General features: G+C 34.4%; 1 protein-coding gene across 12 annotated transcripts in view; it reads right to left on the minus strand.

The window, feature by feature from the left end:
• The window catches only part of KMT2C (lysine methyltransferase 2C), a 271413-nt gene that overhangs the window by 84284 nt on the left and 167078 nt on the right, over positions 1-20051 (minus strand). For 10 of the 12 annotated variants that reach the window (XM_088018229.1, XM_088018219.1, XM_088018220.1 and 7 more), the window contains exons 13-16: positions 19680-19757; positions 16949-17658; positions 6696-6815; positions 4119-4235 (exon numbers count right to left, since the gene is read on the minus strand). In XM_088018229.1, coding sequence (XP_087874355.1) covers positions 4119-4235; positions 6696-6815; positions 16949-17658; positions 19680-19757 — 1025 coding nt within the window. The remainder of the gene's footprint in view (positions 1-4118; positions 4236-6695; positions 6816-16948; positions 17659-19679; positions 19758-20051) is intronic. The other 2 variants (XM_088018221.1, XM_088018228.1) reach the window with 2 other exon arrangements.

Genomic DNA, 20051 nt, shown 5'->3' on the forward strand with positions numbered 1-20051 from the left:
AAACCATAAAGATCCTAGAAAAGAGCATAGGTAGTAATTTCTCTGACACCGGCCGTAGCAACATTTTTCTAGATAGATCCCCTGAGACAAAGGAAACAAAAGCAAAAATAAACTACTGGGACTACATCAAAATAAAAAGCTTCTGCACAGCAAAGGAAACAATCAACAAAACTAAAAAGCAACCTACAGAATAGAAGCAGATATTTGCATATAACATACCCAATAAAGGATTAGTATCCTAAATAAATAAAGAACTGATAGAATTCAACACCAAAAACACAAATAATCAAATTAAAAAATGGGCAGAGGACATGAACAGACATTTCTCCAAAGACATCCAGATGGCCAACAGACACATGAAAAGATGCTCATCATCACTTATCATCAGGGAAATGCAAATCAAAACTACAACGAGGGATCACTTCACATCTGTCAGAATGGTTAACATCAAAAACACAACAACCAACAGGTGTTGGGAAGAATATAGAAAAAGGAACCCTCCTGAACTGTTGGTAGGAATGCAAACTGGTGTAGCCACTGTGAAAAACAGTATGGAGGTGCCTCAAACAAGTTAAAAATAGAACTACCCTACAATCCAGCAATCGCACTACTGGGTATTTACCCAAACAATACAAAAATACTAATTAAAAGGGATACGTTGCACCCCTATGTTTACTGCAGCATTATTTACAATAGTCAAGATATGGGAGCAGCCCAAGCGTCCACTGACTGATGAATGGATAAAGAAGATACACACACACACAGTGGAATAGTATTCAGGCATAAAAAGGAATGAAGTCCTGCCATTTGCAAAGACATGGATGGAGCTAGAGAGTATAATGCTAAGTGAAACAAGTCAGACAAAGACAAATCCCATATGGTTCCACTCATATGTGGAATTTAAGAAATAAAACAAATGAGCAAAGGGGGAAAAAAGGAGAGACAAACAAAGTAAGAAACAGACTCTTAACTATAGAAAACGAACTGATGGTTACCAGATGGGAGGGGAGTGGGAGAATGAGCGAAATGGGTGATGGAGATTAAGGAATGCACTTGTCATGTTAAGCACTGGGTGATTAAAATAAAAACTTTAAAAAAAACCTTTTCACAAAGAAAACTCTAGACCAAAATGGCTTCACTAATGATTCTATAAATACTATAAGGAAGAATGTTTCCAATACCACACAACTCTTCCAGAAAATTGAAGAGAAGATTCTATTTCCCAATTCACTCAAGAAGCCAGCATTATGCCAATACCAAAAACAAAGAAATTAAAAGAAAATAAGACTATAGATGAATCAATACCCTCATGAATAGACCTAAGTCTAAAATTTTTAGCCATTTGAATCCAACAATATATGAAAAAGAAAAAACATCATGACTAAGTGCAGTTTATTGCAAGAACATGGGATACATTAGCATACAAAAAAAGCCAATCAATATACTTCACCATATCAATAAACAAGCCATAAATGCAGAAAAAGCGTTTGACAAAATCCAACACCTACACCTGATTAAAAGAAAAACATCTCAGCAACTTATGAATAGAAAGGAGCTTCCTCAAACTGATTTAGGATGTCTATTAAAAAAATTAAACAAGGGGCGCCTGGGTGGCTTAGTGGGTTGACTGACTCTTGATTCTGGCTCAGGTCATGATCTCATAGTCACAAGATCGCCCATGCTGGGCTCCGGGCTCAGCAGGGAGTCTGCTTGAGATTTTTCTCTCTCCATCTTCCTCTGCCACCCCGCCCCACACTCGTGCAAGACACTCTCTCTCGCTCTCTAAAATAAATTAATCTTTAAAAAATAAAAAATAAAACAAAACTAGAGCTAACACCATACTCAATGACGAAAGACTAAATGTTTTCTCTCCTCAAGATCGAAAAGAAGACAAGGTTATCATATCACCTCTATCCAACACTGTATGAAGATTATAGCAAATGCAGTAAGGAATAGAAATGAAAACCCTCCAGATTAAAGAGACAGAAAACTTTATTTGCAAACAACATGATCGTAAGTGTCACAGTGTAGAAAACTCAATGGGTTCCACAAATAAACAAGCAGAAGTAATATAGGAGTTCAGTAAGGCTGTAGGATTCAAAAGTAAATACAAAAAAATGATTATTTCCAGATACTAGCAACAGACAACTACAATTTGAAACTGAGATAACACTGCCATTTACAATAGCATAAAAAATGTGGAAAACTTAGAGATAAATCTGAGAAATAATGCAAAAGACATTTATATTGTAAACTAAAGAACACCACTGAGACAATTTAAAAAGACCCAAAGAATCAGAGATACACAACGTTTATGGGTTGAAAGACTCTTCACAGTCAAAACATCAACTTCCCCCAAATTGATCTATAGTTTGAAGGCAAACCCAATCAAGATCCTAGCAGGCTTATTTGCACAACTTGACAAGCCAATGGTAAAATTCATATAGAAACATGAAAGATTTAGGATAGCCAAAACAACTTTGAAAAGGTTAAAAAAAAAAAAAAAAAGGAAAACTAACTGTCTGGTTTCAATAGTAGTTATAAAGTAAAAATAGTCAATATAGTATAGTATGGGCCTAAAGATGGAGAAATGGATCAATAGTATAGCACAGAGATTCCAAAATTAGATTCACAAATATATAGATAGCTAATTTTTAAGAATGATACAAAGGCAATTCAGAGAAATGGTGTTCAAACAACTGGATATTCAAAATATGATCTTCGATCTATATTCGTATCATAAAAATTAGCTCAAATTGGATCATACGCTAAAAGTAACACCTAAAACCATAAAACTTCTAGAAGAAATCACAGAATATGTTTGTAAATTTGGGTTATGCAATTATTTCTGACATCAAAAGCACAATCATAAAAGAAAAAAATTAATAAATGGGACTTCATCAAAATTAAAACATTTGCTGTCCCAAACAAGTTCTTTACAACATGTCCAGAATACAAATAAAGATAATACAAAAGAAAGTACATAAAAGAAAATACATAAAGAAAATACAAAACTCAGTAAGTTAAAAAACTATTCAAATTTTTAAAATATACTAAAGATCTGAAGAGTGACTTTATCAAAGAAATATACAAATAAGCACCTAAAAATGTGCCAACATCATTAGTTGTTGAGACAAATGCAAATGCGATATTATTAACATACCTGCTACAGTGGCTGAAATGAAGACTAACCACAGCAAGCACAGGTGAGTATATGGAGGAAACAGGAATCTCATGCACTCTTGCAAACATACAATGTCACACCCAACTTAGAAAGCAGACTCTTCTTAAAAAGCTAAGCATACACCTACCATGTTTCCAGCCATTCCACTCCTAGGTATTTATTCATGGGAAAACAAAGCATATGTCCACATACAGACTTAAACATAAAAGTTCATAGCAGGCTATTTTTTGCAGTTTTGTTTTTAACAGCCAAAAAATGGAAGCAACCACAATATCCTTTAATAAGTGAATAGACATACAAACTATGGCACAAACGAAACAATCCACTAGTCTCCTGAACTTAAAATGACGATTAGACTTTGAAAAACAGGATTTTGGTAAAATAGTATAAAGTTACCACACGAAATATCTGCCACTGTTTGCCAAATACACACTTTTTTCAATACACAATTAAAGCTTCATATACATGCCAATGAGCAAATATTTATCAATCTTGAATTAAAATATATCAAAGATAGGCATAAAATTTTCAACATTTTTAGAGTATGTAGTAATCTGCAATATTTCCAGTTTCTTCTGTAAGCCGTATTATAATAAAAAACTTAAAACATCAACTTAAGTTTTTCAAATAAGCTCAATAATGTAACAGGAGTTTGCTTTTATAAAAAATAAAGGAGCAAATATATTACATATATACTTTTGGGAATGGTTGCTATAGAAAGATCAGAGTCAAAGAGGAAGGTAAGAAAAGAAGATGGGAAACATAAAATATTAAGTTTAAAAGTTTAAAAAAAAGGCAGAAGTAGAGTAAAATAAAAATTTGGGCTTATTTATGTGACTCTTACAATCTAACAATTTTACAAATGAGATTATCATCATCAGTCAACAAATTAAGGATTATAGCAAAGATAAAGGATATGAGAAATGAGCCTTACCCCAGGTAACACAACTGCCCCAATTCCACTTTTCAATTTTGACCTGCCTCTGCCACCTCGTCCTGACAATCCTGCACCACGGGGTCTCCGCTTCCCGGGAAATCCCGACCCACGGCCCTACGTAACAGATAAGGAAAAATCAGCATTCTGCAAAAGTCCAAAAAAATGTTTAAATCCAATGTGAGATAAAACATTTTATTAAATTTTACACAAATACTTGCTTCTCTCTTATTCTTATTAGATGATAAATATTAAAAGACCAGGCTTATTTTTATCTTTCAACACGTATTATGCAACTTAAAAAGTATAAACATAAAATGCCTATGATCTTAGAATCAAATGTTAGGTCTGTTTTGTGAATGCCCTATACCAGCAAACTTTGGCCTTAATTTTTCCACTTCCTAATCCTACATTCTAGGTGGCTCAACAGCCACTAACTCCATCCAATTTATATTCAATATAGAGCAAGTATAAGGAAAGACTCACTAACTGTTCTCTCAGTAATTATAGCAATAGCTGACATATATTGAGTACTGATTGTATACTGGTCTAAGCACTTTTTACTCACAACTATCTCATAAGGTTAGTACTATTTTATTATCCCCATTTTAGAAATAAAAGCACTGAGGGATAAAAAAGTAACTCGTCCAGGGGCGCCTGGATAGCTCAGTCGTAAAGCGTCTGCCTTCGGTTTAGGTCATGATCCCAGGGTCCTGTGATCAAGCCCTGCATCAGGCTCCCTGCTCCGCGGGAAGCCTGCTTCTCCCTCTCCCACTGTGTTCCCCCTCTCGCTGTGTCTCTGTCAAATAAATAAAATCTTAAAAAAAAAAAAAAGTAACTTGTCCAAAGTCTAGAGCTAGCAACTCTGACTTGTGTCCACATTCTTAACCAGTATTCTGCAATGCTACTACACTGCATGAAAGCTAATTTTTGCTAGTGTACAAAAGTATTTTTCCTGTCACTAAATTGTCACTTCCCCTACTATTCAACAGCTATCTGTATGAACTCAACAGGTGTACCTCACTCTACCACAGTATTTAGAGGATAATGTATTTAAAGTTTATAGGAAAGCTGATAAAAAGGCAAAAAGCTTGCTTTAACTGGATAATAATTACTTGAAATGCAAATAACTGATCTGAATTTTTACCCAACACACAAAAATATTCTACAGGAAAACAGGTTAAATTCTCTGATATTCTAACAAATAAATACTAGGGTTGTTATTGTTGTTTTGTTGTTTATACTCCAACTCATGTATTACTTTCTGAAAAAGCCTGACATCAACACATATTTATAATATTCTGTGTATCTAAAATTATTAAAATAATCAGGAAAATCCTGATATTTTTCCCATAGTAAGTTAAATAATAATGTCACATTTTCAACTGATAGCATTTTTATTGTAGTCTGAAATGCTGAACTCGTTACCTATTTAGCACAACAGTTTCCAAGTTGATAATTTATGGTTATAATGTGAGCATAAAACAAATACACATGAACAAAAAGGAAGGGGGTAATCTTTTTTTCCCTTCAGTGTTGATAATTACAAATTGCATCTCCTTGTTCTCTTAAACTGCTCTTTTTTAGATCTCTTGTGCTTTTTTGAACAAAGGATAGGGAGGATTGAACTGGATAGTCTTCCTGTTGATTAAGTAGGAAAGATTTTTTTTAAAGTTAAGTCAATTATTAAATCAGGACTATAATAATCTAGTTTTCCCCAGCATCTAAAGACACAGATGAGAATAAGTGAAAATTGGTGGTATTTGCTACAAAATTGTCAAAACATCTTTTATACTCTTAAACCAACTATCTCTACTTTCAACACCTTGCATATCAGAGTGAGCTGAAAAAGTTCTAATAGTGATAGAAAATAAGAAAGTAGAATTGAGAACTCCTGTGAAATCCCTGATTAGTCTAAAATAAACAGCCTTATTCCAGAATATTAAATACAGAAGATGAAGAAAATTATCTTCTCTAGGTAGTAAAATATTTTAACTTCTCAGACGATTAATACTTTTCAAATTAATTTTTTACCCTCTAAAATGCATCAGACTACCTAACTTACTTCAAGAACTAGCAGAGTCCTCCATCAATGACATGAGAGAGAGGCCCTGTAATTGTTAGGTTATTAACACAGACAGTGAAATCTGCTGTGATTCTGGTATTTCTTCTCCATTAGCACATAATAGATTAGTGTAGTTTTCTTTTGTCCTTTTCTAAGCAACAAAATTTTATGATTATCATGAATGAGCAAGTCCTAAATTACTTTACAGCCTATGTGACAAGGATTTTCTCCCACAGAAACACTGGTAATTACAGCATAAAAGAAAGCAACCATAAAAAGAAGTTATCAAAAATTCACACTTAAAATCAGTCATGTAAAATTGCAATATAACTTCCTTCTAATCCAGATTTTTTTTTCCATGCTGACTCTTCATACTAAAATTTTTAGATTAAAAAAGTGGCTCTGGAATCTGAACTATTTATCTAGAAAAGAAAGGCTTAATTCTTAACTTCTACTTGGACAAAACCAACTAGAAAGAAATGATATATGAATGTAAATGCAATTTTATTTACCACTTTGATGCTCCAAATGGCACTGCCAGGAAGCTGCCGGGGTTTAAAAATTTCCCGACCTTCTGAAATGTCTGGGGACCAGGAAGGTGGGCTCACTGTATTATGGGTACTCCAAGCCCCCTAGGATATGGCAGGTGAGAAAATAGATGTATAAAACTCAGCAACGTAAAAGGTCAAAGCCAGCAACTGAGGAATTTTAGAACAGCAAAAACAAATGCAGACGTATGGAAATTTAGGACAAATTGCTTCAAGATAGGGACAAGAAGCTTATGGCTTACAATGATTTTATACTTAAATGTTTGCAGCTACAATTTACATTAAGTATTTTATTCAGATGGAAACATCAGTACAATGAAACATACTGGGAATTAGGGTTTATAGGACATCAACACTGACTCATGAACTTCAATTATAGAACCAAAACATAAATAAAAGTCAATTAAACTCTAAGAATTAATACTTTATATAAGAAACTATTTGGGGATTATTTCCTCTAACAACTATCACTCTCCTGGAAAAGAGAAATAACCTTAAAGAACGTTACATACGTACACCTACTGCTATAAACAACCAAAGCAGTAGGCAAACAAATGCAATCAGCAACATGAGTAATTGATAGACACGTTCACTTTAAATTGTGGAAAGTTAGTCTGCAATCTTAAGATGTAGATGTCAGTTATAATCCTAGCATTTAACTACTCTTCCTTCCAGTAACCACTAGTTGTAGTTTTGGTTTTTATTTTTATTTAGGGAACTATCATCCTTAGATTATATCCAAGGGACTAATTTGTACAGTGGAAAAGGTTAAAGCAAATTGTCCTAAATTTGCAAATTAAAATGCCTAAGATACTTGGTTATTTGTACAAGAAACAGTATCTTATTAAAATAGTTAAAATGAAAGTAAGACATTTTACTTCTTAATAACCACATTCAGCATTAACCTGAACTAATCTGATGAAGACGCTAAGCAGCATAAATAAAAAAGTCTACTTCACAAAGATAATATTTTAAAGAAAAACACAGAACAAATGTCAAACAATAAAGAACCTATTTTGAATTAGGCAATTCCATACCATATGCTGTAACTTTTACCACTTAAATGACCCAAACTTAAGAAACACAGTACTTACCAGGTTTCTAGAATATTATCAAACTAACAAGTAGTAGTCTATGAATCACATAAAACTACCACCAGGAATTTAAATAATCAACCAGAATTAGAGTTTGACTACCCTTTGGGGAGCAGATAATTAATGCAATAACAGTATTTTGAGAAAAAGCACCCAAGGAAGAGCCTGGTTTCACTTTTAATTAACCTACCCTCAAGCTCAGTGAATGGCTGTCCTGATTTTACTGACAGGTAAATTACCTCGCTTTCCCAGTGTCAGATCAACTTGCATCTATACCTATGTCTTTCCTGCTGCATCCAGGGTCTCTGGGTAACCTGTATTGCTGCCAGTGGTCATTTCTCTATTCTCACTGTACTCCAACTGTCAACGTCACCATACAGTTCTGTTGGGTTCAATGCAGCACACCTGTGAATGTTTCTCTGCCATTCCTTGCTGACCTTTCTGTCCCCCATGCATGCCCTTCCTCCACCAGACCTCCAAAGCTCCAGTGTTTCCCAGGGCTGAGGCCGGGACAATGTTCCTTTCTGTGTAGTCTCTTCCTAAATGGTATGATCTATCATAAAGGCTATAAACACCATCCTGAATGTTGTTGTCTCCCAAATTCACATTTCTAGTTCCAACATGTTCTTGCAGAAGTTAGTATGGTTTTCAACTTCCTCCTTAGCACGCCCATTCTGTCACACCAAACCTCACAACTTAACCACACCTAAAATCTCTCCCTTACCCAGTTCCGTCTCACAATCTTCCCCCTCTTCAGAAACAGATTCCAGACCTCAAGTCAGAAAATGGGGAGTCATCTGATCTGTCCTCTTCCCTCATCATTCTCCCCTGCCACTCCTTCAATCCAAACCATCAGTAAATCAGTACTCAATCTCCCTACCCCGCAACCCCCTCAAGCCCTCCTCTACACAGCAGCCAGAAGGACTTGGCAAAAATGTAAATCTGATCAAGCAAGACACTACCTTGTTTCAAACCCTTCCAACAGCTCCTCGGTGCATTTAGTTTACTTCAAACCTTTCCCACCGCCTCTTTCCAGCCGCATCCTGCGGCCCTCTCTCATGACTGGTATGTCCCCGCTACCCTGGTTTCCTTCAAACATGCCAAGCTCTTCACCACTGGGGGGCTAACTGACTCTGGACAACTGCAACTCTCCAAAGGATGGCTTCTTCACATACGGGCTCAGACATTTCCTCATCAAAGATGCCTTTCTTCAGCGCTCCAGCTGAACTATCCTCTACCTTACAACATGTTTTGCATCTTCTCACTGATTGAAATTTGGGGTCTTATGTTTTACTGTTTCTGATTATCTACTGGTAGAGAATGGGGGCAAGAGATACCTAAATTTAGTTCTCTCAAGGTTTCCATTGGTTTTTCTCTGATAAAATTCCTTTTGGTGGATAATTTAATGTTATGTCAGGAGAAAGCTCTTAAAACATATTATAAAAAGTCATACTCTCAGATAATATGTTATTCACCATAATTTAAAAGTTAGCTTTGATGCCAAAATTGTGTCTAATTTTAAAAACATTTACACTTCATAGAACATGGATGAACAAAATGAAGGGCTCCATAGATCAAGAATGTATGGATGCCATTTCAGGAATAATTAGAAAACCATTCAACTACTATGAAGAACTTATATAATAAAAGCTTGGGTAATTACATTATGAATTTTAAAAACTATATTATTGTAAGACATTGGAAGATAGATTGTGTGCAATTTTATAGGAACTGGAGAAAAATTATGATTATACTTAGATGTTTTGACAATGAAAAAATTACCTAATATATTCTTTAGACCTTAAAACTAATATACAGCTATAATTATCAACTTTAGTTATAAATTATCCTACAGATCTCAGCTTTGATGAAAAAGAATTTACATAGACAATTCAGAGGTCAGCTCCCCTGTCTACTGAAACATGGTTTACACTGTTGTTACACTTGAATTTATACTTACTACATTTACATTTATTTGTTGCCATTGGACTAGAAGCTTGATGAGAAAAGACCATTCTTTTTGTTCACTGCTACGTTAAGCATTCTATTCAGTGCTTATTGAATGCCTATTTTTTTCCACTGGGCATGTTTTTTCAGATGAATAAATGCATCAATAAGCATTGTACTTTGAAACATACTAATTCCCCCAACAGATATAGCCTACATTCCTGAATTTCCTCACCTGAAAAAAAATTACCCACCCATCCAATGCACTGCTACTCTTAAACTATAATGAATTAAAAACAAAAGCGTTCAAAATGTAGCCATCAAGAAACTAAGTTGTAAAGAGAGCTAAAGAGAAGCAACTTACTATCAAATCCTATAGAAACTTAAAAAAAAAAAATACTACTAGGTTGAGATTCAATTAGATTCTAACAATAATTACTGAACCCAAAACCTGTTTAAAGTTGGTATTACGTTTCTTTCTACCTGAGGCCAACTTCTCAGGTAAATTTATCAACCTGGTAAATTATACAGCTGTTACAAGGGCTGTGGGATAGGAAAATGGAAACAATAATGGCAAGTGGAGAAAAGGATATTAAGGTCAACTTTCTATTATTAGAAGCCTAATCCTGTTGGTTGCTGGCTGTTAAATATGATCAATGTCATAATTAGAGCCCAACAGCATCCCAATCTACCGAAAAAGTTTCAGAGGAGCCAGAGGTTTGGTGTCTCCTGGGCAGACTTTGCACCCGCAAGTCATCCTCCCTCAGGTCCAGCCCCTCCCAACATGCTCTGTGAAACCAAGGTTGCTACTGAAGGGTAAGTCTGATTCAGAGAAAGCAAAAATGATGGAGAGCAGAAAGGACAATCAGCAAGAGAAACAGAAAACCTAAGCATTTATAATTCCTTTTCGGTATGTACATTCACTCATGTATATTACAGCCACAACAGCAAACAACTCATTTTTATGACTTAGAGAATTCTTTTCACATAAATAAGTCTCACATACAAAACTGAGTTCAACATCAAATGGAACAAGAAATTTAGTCCTGATAGTGCTTTGATAAGATGCTATAAAAAGACAAAAACAGCTGTTACCAGCTTTAGCCTTCAATAATTTAGGAATGTGAATTTGGCTGGTGCTGGCAATGGTTTTAGAACAACTTCGGAAATATCACAATAGGCACAAGGAAACCAAGAGAAAAGGGATGCTTCTGATCTCTATGTGTACGCAGCTTGCCACCCCAGAGGGCTACAAACTTTTTAGGTTTAAAACTACAGGTTTTCAGCAATTTAGAGCAGTGTTTCTTGGACTTTAGCTGCACAGCATGCAAGTCTGAGTTGAGCTTCCTCTCACCCTCTACTTTTCCATAGTACCCTGGGTTTCCTCTCCTGCAGGACATATCACACACAGTATAATTAATAGGCTGTTCAGTTCCAAAATCTGTGCAGCCATTACTTGGCTTTGAACTCAAGAAACCTACTACATACTGTATTTACTGTGTCCAGTATTTGACTCACTCAAGGCCTACAGCTATTTTCATTGGCACATTTCAGTACAAGTAATTATCAGTCGATCTGATTGGTTCTCCCGAGCTACGTTTAATACAGGACGATTATCTCCTCAAGTTGTCATTGTCACAGAATATATGCATTACTCTGCAATTCAAAAAGGCAAGCAGGGCAGCACTACCACTTGCTAGGTGTCAGGTGCTATATATGTGTTATTGTTAAATTCCAACATCAACCCTAAGAGGTAGTTTTACAGATAAAGAAACAAGACAGTTGGCAAGGTAACGTGCTTAGTGTCACCCAGACAATAACTGAAAATAAGGATCTGAATCCAAGTAATTGCACTATGGAAATGCGCACGCTGAATTTATAGTAACCAATCTTTCCTGGTATCAGTTACAGGAAGAACTGATGTAAACAATACAAAATACTTCTTAAAAGTCACTTTTTAAAAACGCAGCATGGTATTTAGACTAGACTATAAGTGGAAAATCACTCTGGGCAACTACAGTGCATCTTTTATTCTCCGTAAAGAATACAGAATGTGTTATCTGTTTACTAATGAAACCTTTAATAGGCTCTAAGACAAAGTATAAGAAATGTAGGTTTTACCTTACCTAATAGGTATCCAAGAAGGGACAATTAAAACTACACAGGGTAATTTCTTTCCTTTTAGTGAATACCACCGTGTATAAGTTATATCAAGCAATGCTTCAAAATTCAAACATTTTAATTAAAAACTGGATATGAAATAATTTAACAAGAACTAAACCTCTCCTTATTTGGACAGTACGATTTATAGATATGCCTTTTTTTAACCTTAAAAACAAAACAAAAATTTAAAAAATCAACAGTGCTTCTTAAGGATTTTTGTTTACAAACTAGAAATGGTGTCTACTATTTTAAAAAAGAAAGAAAGTGCTTACTTGTAATTAATTGTTAATAAAACTACAATCCTCTACAGCTCGCCACCTTGGAGGTTCTTCTCTCACAAGAATAGATTATGAAACTGATCTGTTAACTCAAAACACTTCATTCAAAATGCTATTGCAGTAAGCAAGTATGTCATAAAATTCTATGGTTCATAATAAAATTAGTTAAATTAATAAATATCCACTTGACAATGTAATGGAAAAGTGGTTATGATCTAATGAAGTACTATCCTTGGAAACCTACTATACTGAAGAAATTTCACTTTGAGAACCCCTCAATAAATTTCAGTCTTAGAACTTAATGGAAATTTCTACGGTTTCCATATACATGATTTTAGCAACAAAAAATGATGGAAAGGTAAAATCAAAAATGAAAAACTTCCTAGAATTGAAAGTTTTCAAAATACAGTTGAGTACTTAAGTTTATTTTTATGAAATTTCATTGAAATATTTAATATTTCAATAAAACATATTTCATAGGTTTAATAAACCTCTTTCAATACTATCATGAAAGCACTTAGTACATAAGTGTCTAAAGCAGAGCACAGTCATGTGATTATATGAAATATTTTTCCATAAAATAAACTGATACAAATAGGATAAATAACAGAAGATGGGCTGAAATTACTATTATCTCAGAATTTCCAAATTAAAATGGATAAATACAACTGTGGAATGAGAGAAATAAGTAGAAAATGAAAAACACTGTTATTTGATATGCTGAAATAAAAAATGTTTCCATGCTATTTTCCACTGCTTTTTAAGAATCATTTCTTGTAGTAAGTCGTATGCATACAAGTAACAATGAGTAGCACATTTCCCTAATTCAGGACTCTACTTCCAGGGCTAAAATGAAAGAAGACTGTAGGGCTGTTTTAATTGTAGGATGGGGTCATTGCACTGATATGTTTTAAGGCTCTCCAGGCAATTATAACATGCAGTTGGCCAATAATGACTTTTCTATACCTAAGGTCCAAAGTGGATATACCCATAAAAATACTAAAAAAAAGAAACACTAAAATATATACAAATGAATAACTTCAATAAAGGATGAAAGAAAGAAATCCCAACTGTTCACTGGGACAATTTATATGAAACCATGTCCAACTGGCTGGCTCCCTGTCATTGCTCCACCAATTTCCTTCTCCTACTATACCTATCATGTCTATATTCTTCCTCTTTATCTTTGTGAAATCCTGTGTCTGAAATGAGGAAGAAAACAAGAAAAAGAAACTTTTTCTATCCACAACCATCAGAAAAACTTACCTTACTGTTCCCACAGTAAAGTTTTGAAGCATACATCTGAGATATATTTGAAACATCTCATGAAGAATATAGTATAAATAACACCTAAACTCTTCCATATAAAAAGTGTAATATAAAACACTAAACTTGAATGATTAATCACTTCTAAAGGGAAAATAATCCTGTACAGATTCCATGGTCTGTGTCCTGATATCTCCAACTCAGAATAGTGATTTATATACCCATCCATACTCTAGTATCACTACACACATACTCATATATATGTACTTATATGTGTATATACAAGAGAACATGAACATATGTGTACGTATGTATGACTTCTATATTGATAATCTATTACACATTGAAAATACACAGTGAATTGTTGCTACAACAAATCGTTTTTATCATTCACTTAAAAATGTGTCCTATGAGCAATTGGAGGTTGTAGACTATTTCTACTTCAGCACCATTCTTAATTTATCACTCTTAAATTCAGTTGGTATTTCTTTTCAAATGTAGTTCCTTCTGGAACTAAAATCTTCCTGTTTTTAAAAATGCTTGCCCTTGGGGTGCCTGGGTGGCTCAGTCATTAAGCGTCTGCCTTCCGTTCGGGTCATGATTCTGGGGTCCTGGGATCAAGCCCGGCATCAGGCTCCCTGCTCCACGGGAAGCCTGCTTCTCCCTCTCCCACGCCCCCTGCTTGTGTTCCCTCTCTTGCTGTCTCTCTGTCAAAAAATAAATTAAAAATCTAAAAAAAAAAAAAAAAAAAAAAAAGCTTGCCCTTGCATTGTCTAATAAGGTAGCCATTAGTCATGAGACTACAAAGTACTTCTAATGTATGTGGTGGGAAACCAGATCTTGAACACTTAGCATGAAAAGTGAATGTAAAAGATCTCATTAATAATTTTATTATATACATATGATTGTTTATATATGTTATATATTATAGTTATATATGAATTATATGTAATTATTTATATAGTTATACTACATATATTTATCATACAATTTATTATATATAATATATATTATGTATAATATATAATAAATATATATAAATATATAAAATACTAACATATTTTTAATATATTAAGTTAAAACATTAAAATTTATTTCACCTGCTTATTTTTAAGTGGGACTACTAGAAATTTTTAAATTAGATCTATGAGGCTTGCCTTATATTTCTCTTAGACAGCAAAGGCTTACCCTTCTACTGGCTAACTCCTTTCTCCAAAAAACATTCAATAATCCAATCATTAGCTGACACCTCAAATTTAAGCTTCCAGATTTTGTTTCTAATTATTCATTTAATTTCTAAGCGAATTCTTTAGAAAAGCTCACATAATATTAGAAAACATGAGATGTTTTGTTGAGATGAACATAAAGATCTGACGACTGTGAAAAAGAATTTAATCAATGAAATGCGCAGTTCTTTGGTTAGGATAGTCTTCACTATACTGGTAAAGACCAGAGAACCTTCAACAAAATATGGAAACACTACTGTTAACAATCAAAACACAGCTGAACACCAAAGAATCTTGCTTATATCACAATCATTGCCATGAACATCCATCTCATTTTATACCCAGTCCCCACTACCAAGAATATGCAAAATAAACACAAACCTAAAGATATAACACAGGAATTCTTGACATCAAAGAAACTCATGTAACAGAGTAACAGACTTCAGGATTTCCAACATAAAGATATACACTGGAATATTCCCTGGAAGTTACGACCTCAGTACCTCAGCAATGATAAAAAATAAAAGAGCTGTCTTGTTCTATCCAATTCATACTCTCCACAAAAACAGCAGTACATCAGCAAGCTATGCATCACCAAGTGAAGGCTGTTTGCTACACAACTAAAACCAAGCTAAAAGGTTAAACATGCCTATGAACTGTTTATGAGATTAGCAGCAATTATGAAGCAGTAATGAGACAATGGCAACAGAAAATAGAATACTACCAGAATTGGGAACTGAAAGAGAATACAGCAGAGGCAATAACAAATATTAGGACATGGGTCATATAAAATGGGATAAACCTGGAAGACACTCTCACACACATACATTAACACACACTCAGACTCATATGCACATAAATCTTAGAACATTAAGTCAACAGAAAAATAATCCTAATGGTTTCTCAGTTGGAGTAAAAGTCTCTATATAGTAAAATTTGACAGGAATATTTATGATGCAGTATCTTTAAAAGAATGTAAATATCTGAATCAAAATTAAATTTGAGATTCAAATTTCCATTGCTGAAGTTTTTTCAGAGCCAAAACCACGTAACTGTTACTTAACAATTATTTTTAAAAAAGAAAACAAGAGTAGGGAGGAGAACTGGTTTGAGAAGAAAACCCTCTCTTGGTAGAATATAAAATAAGTATCACGGAAAATACTTAGAGAAAGGCATATAGGAAGGAGTGTCTTAGTTTACTGCATATGTCTTTGCCACACAGAAATAGTTCTCCCCCATGAGGCAATTACTTTGCCTCTGGTGTGTAACTTCCTGTCTTCAGAGAATAAAATATATCTGGAATTTAGATGAAACTAAGTCTCACATTAAAATAAAATTCTATTTTTCTACTTCTCTTTGGATTCCAAAATTGGATGATCAAGATGATACTACTCCTATAACGTCAAACTTTAATCACTGGAAGCAATTTAAATCATGAGACGCGAAACTTCAGATTACCACTGCGACTAAACACTGCACTGTTGGATATCTTGCCATTTTATAAGAACTTCAGAAAATAGAAATTTTGTAGAATAAATATTAGCTATAGCATCTCACTTTGTCTTCTGGTTAGTTTAAATCCCACTAAAAAAGAACTGGAACTTACCCTTAAAGGGTAGAATCCACACTACTTAGGTCATGGGAAGAATTCCCCTCACTTCCTAAAGATCAACAATGCAATTCTAAGACTTTTCCATAAGAACACTGAAATAAGTCCTAGGTTGGGGGGGATCACAAAGAAGTTAGCAATTAAAAGAAAAATCAAACTAAGAAAAACCCACCATGAAAAACTCCCTTAGTAAATTTTGATGCTTAAACAGTTAAAAATATAGACAAAGAATAATATCAATAAACAAATATTGTAGAGGGGAAAAATAAACGTCAGTTACAATATACCTAAAACTTCACTGTTTAAAGCTCTATTATTACTGTGGCATAGAATTTAAAAATTTAAGTGTTTTTTACTAGAAACTGTAATCAAATAGGTTGCATTGGTATGTTCCAACTAAGTGGAAATTCTGAATAAGATCACTTTAACTTTAATAAATTAGTCTTCATTACAGCTTTAAAAAAAAAAAAAAAAACAAAAAACAACCTGGCCAAAACACTTTGGTCAACATTAAACATTACATCTAAGTTCTACCTGAAATCAGGAAAAATTACCCTCCAAAGTTCCACGAACGCCTTATTTTATATAATTGCTCCAACAGATTTTTCTGTCTATATCATTAAAATCACCCTACCTGTTTGGACCGAGGTCTACCAGGAGAAAATTTTCTTTTGGTAATAGCTGGTTTACCCATGCCGATTTTTGGAGTGACTGAGATATAGGTTGTTGGCATAATGTTTCCAACAGAAGCATTGAGGGTTGAAGGGTAAGTGTGCAGTATGTCCTGGGAAGGCAAGTCTGAAGGAAGTGGAGAGGAAGACACATGTGCCTTGCTTACATCTGCTGCTGACACAAATGACAACTCCGTCTCAGATGGAGATTTTATAGATTTGTCTTCTCGGCATAAACCACCTTTCACACAGCTCCCAATTGCAGGGGTCATTTCAAAGTCCATAAATGCAGTGGAAGATTCAGAACTTGCTTTCTGTTCCATTTGTTCTTGTACCCTTTCTATAGCCAACTGTTCCTTAGAACATAAAGAAGTACTTTCCTTACATGGGGACACTACGGTTTCTGGTGGAACAGGGGCAGATTCAGTGGTGAATTTTGGACGCTGTGATTCTTCTGTGGACACCAACATTTTGGGTTCCTCTAACTGCAGGTCCTCATGCTGCACAATGATCTGGTGTGTACGGACTTCAACATTTTCTGTCACTTCCATTTTGTTTTCATTTTGATCTTCACAAATATGCATCACTTTAGAAGACATTTCCATTTTGTCACTATCAACTTCGTGAGAAATCTGATTTTCCATTTCAGGATTCACTTTATCTTGGGATGATTCTACAAAATTTGGAATATTTGTTATGTTAATGTACCTATAAATTAAAATTTAATTTTCTGGCTTAAAAATAATAGGCTTGGGCAGGGGAAAGGGAGACAAGGGATTTCCAAAGCACACTTATGGTTAAACCCTGACTTAGAAGGTATTTATCCAAAAAGAACAATTATCAAGTTAATAAAGACCAAAATACACGAATTAGAACTGGTCACAGATCAGGTGATCTGCTATAAAAACAGAAAAGCTATAAAAACATCATCTCAATAGGATCTCCAGAGTTTAAGGTGGTTTCTGGTAAAAAATATCAAAACAGAATTTCTAATATAATTCTATTGAACATATATGATGTTTTACAATTTGAACATTTACAAAAAGATTTACAATTTTGTAGGCAAAGTTATACTCTTTCAACAGCTAGAAAAAGGAGGCTCAGTGATCTTACATGAGGTATCCAAGTTAAAAAGTAAAGACTAGTCTAGAATATAAAGCAATTTTGCAATAGCAGGCACTCAGATGTAAACAACTCAAATGAAGTATCATTGAAATAACTGAAACTCATTCTGCAGACTCAGATGAGTAACATCACAGATAGAAGACTTATTTTACTTATTAGCTGTACCTGCTAACATATATATTTTTGATATAATCTTTGTATTTCCTCATCATCAATAATTAAACAAAGCTTAGCAAGTCAATAAACATAATTAGATATCAGAAATATCAAAAGTCACTAATTGGTAAATTTTAAGTCAGGGTGCTAATGTGTTAAGCCTTTAACCCAATCATGCCCGAAAACAGAAGTCAGAGATCCAATTTACATGAGTTCTACATGGCTCTATCAGGTAAGATCACCGGATAAAAAGCACTTATTTCAAATACTATCAAGGTAATTTCTAAGTTACACTGACAGAGTTATTAATTTTCTCATTTACTATTTACTGTGGTGACTGCACTTTATGTTCTGATATCAAAACGAAATCCAACTTTCATTCCTACTCCATGGAAGACTACAGTTGAGGATAAAGACAAAACCATCAAATAACAGATCTGATCATACCAAATATTTTTACACACAAAAATGCTTCAAAAAAGCTTAACATTAAAAAGGAATGATTACAGGGAGCCTGGGTGGCTCCGGTCATGATCCCGGAGTCCTGGGATAGAGTTCCTCATCAGGCTCCCTGCTCCCAGCAGGGAGTCTGCTTCTCCCTCTGACCCTCCCTCTCATGCTTTGTCTCTCATTCTCTCTCTCAAATAAATAAAATCCTTTAAAAAATGATTTAAAAACACACTTTTAAAACAGAAAATTACATATAAATAATGAGTGCCATCATTTGAGTGACTCAAGTGAAAAAACTTATCCTGATGCCACATGAAGCCTAAACTGTGGTTAATAGAAGACCGATTACCTCAAGTCTCACTGAAAAGAAAATGTGCAGCACACATGCAGACCACAAGTATATTATTTTTGTACACTAGGCAGGAAGTATTAAAATACAAATGTAAACATGCTCTTCATCACAAGCAGTTCTATTATGTTCTACTACTAGTCTTCTATAATGATTTTAACTTATTTTTTTCAAAAATTTTATTTATTTGAGAGAGACAGAGTGTGCATATGCACACAAAGAGGGGGTGAGGAAGAGGGAGAAGCAGACTCCCCACCAAGCAGGGAGCCTGACGTGGGGCTTGATCCCAGGGCCCCTGATCATGACCTGAGCTGAAGGCAGACACTTAGCCAACTGAGCTACCCAGGCGCCCCTGATTTTAACTTAATAATGAACATTTGATTTAGCAACTCTACAGAGACTATAACCTCCTTTAGAAATCCAATGCTGATTCTTTGTAAGAAAAGGATCACTTAACTAAAAGATTTCATTACTGTAATGTGTATATGGCAAAAGTAAATAGTTCTTCGGGATAATTCATTTGAAAAATTAACTTAATAGATCATGGCTCAAATCAGCAAAGCAGTCATAAAAGCATTATGCTGTAATTCAACCAAACTAGATAGTATGCTTACCAGAAATGAGAAGACCATGTGTATCAAGACTTTCTGGTGGATTACTCTTCTGCTGCTCTTCTGTGTGGATGTGAACTGCTGTGAACGACACATTTATGGAATCTCTAGCAAGGACTCAAAATCGCTCTAACACTGCTCTCTCAATAGTAAGTTGAATAAGATTTTTTATCCTACTACCAAATGCCAATTCTCAATATAAGCACAAAACACACTGTTACTATTTATTAGTAAGCAGTGTATGGAGATGAAATTAGGAATCTGATTATGCACTATGACAAGATTTATTGTTACAGTTAGCTTTGTCTTATTTTTCTTCTATCTTATGCAATACCTTTTAGTGAAAGTTGTTAAATACAAAACTGAAACTCAATC

The sequence above is a fragment of the Eumetopias jubatus genome, unplaced genomic scaffold (assembly GCF_037043125.1).
Source record: "Eumetopias jubatus isolate StellerSeaLion01/CBP00866 unplaced genomic scaffold, mEumJub1_p1.0 scaffold_14, whole genome shotgun sequence".
Lineage (NCBI taxonomy): Eukaryota > Metazoa > Chordata > Mammalia > Carnivora > Otariidae > Eumetopias > Eumetopias jubatus.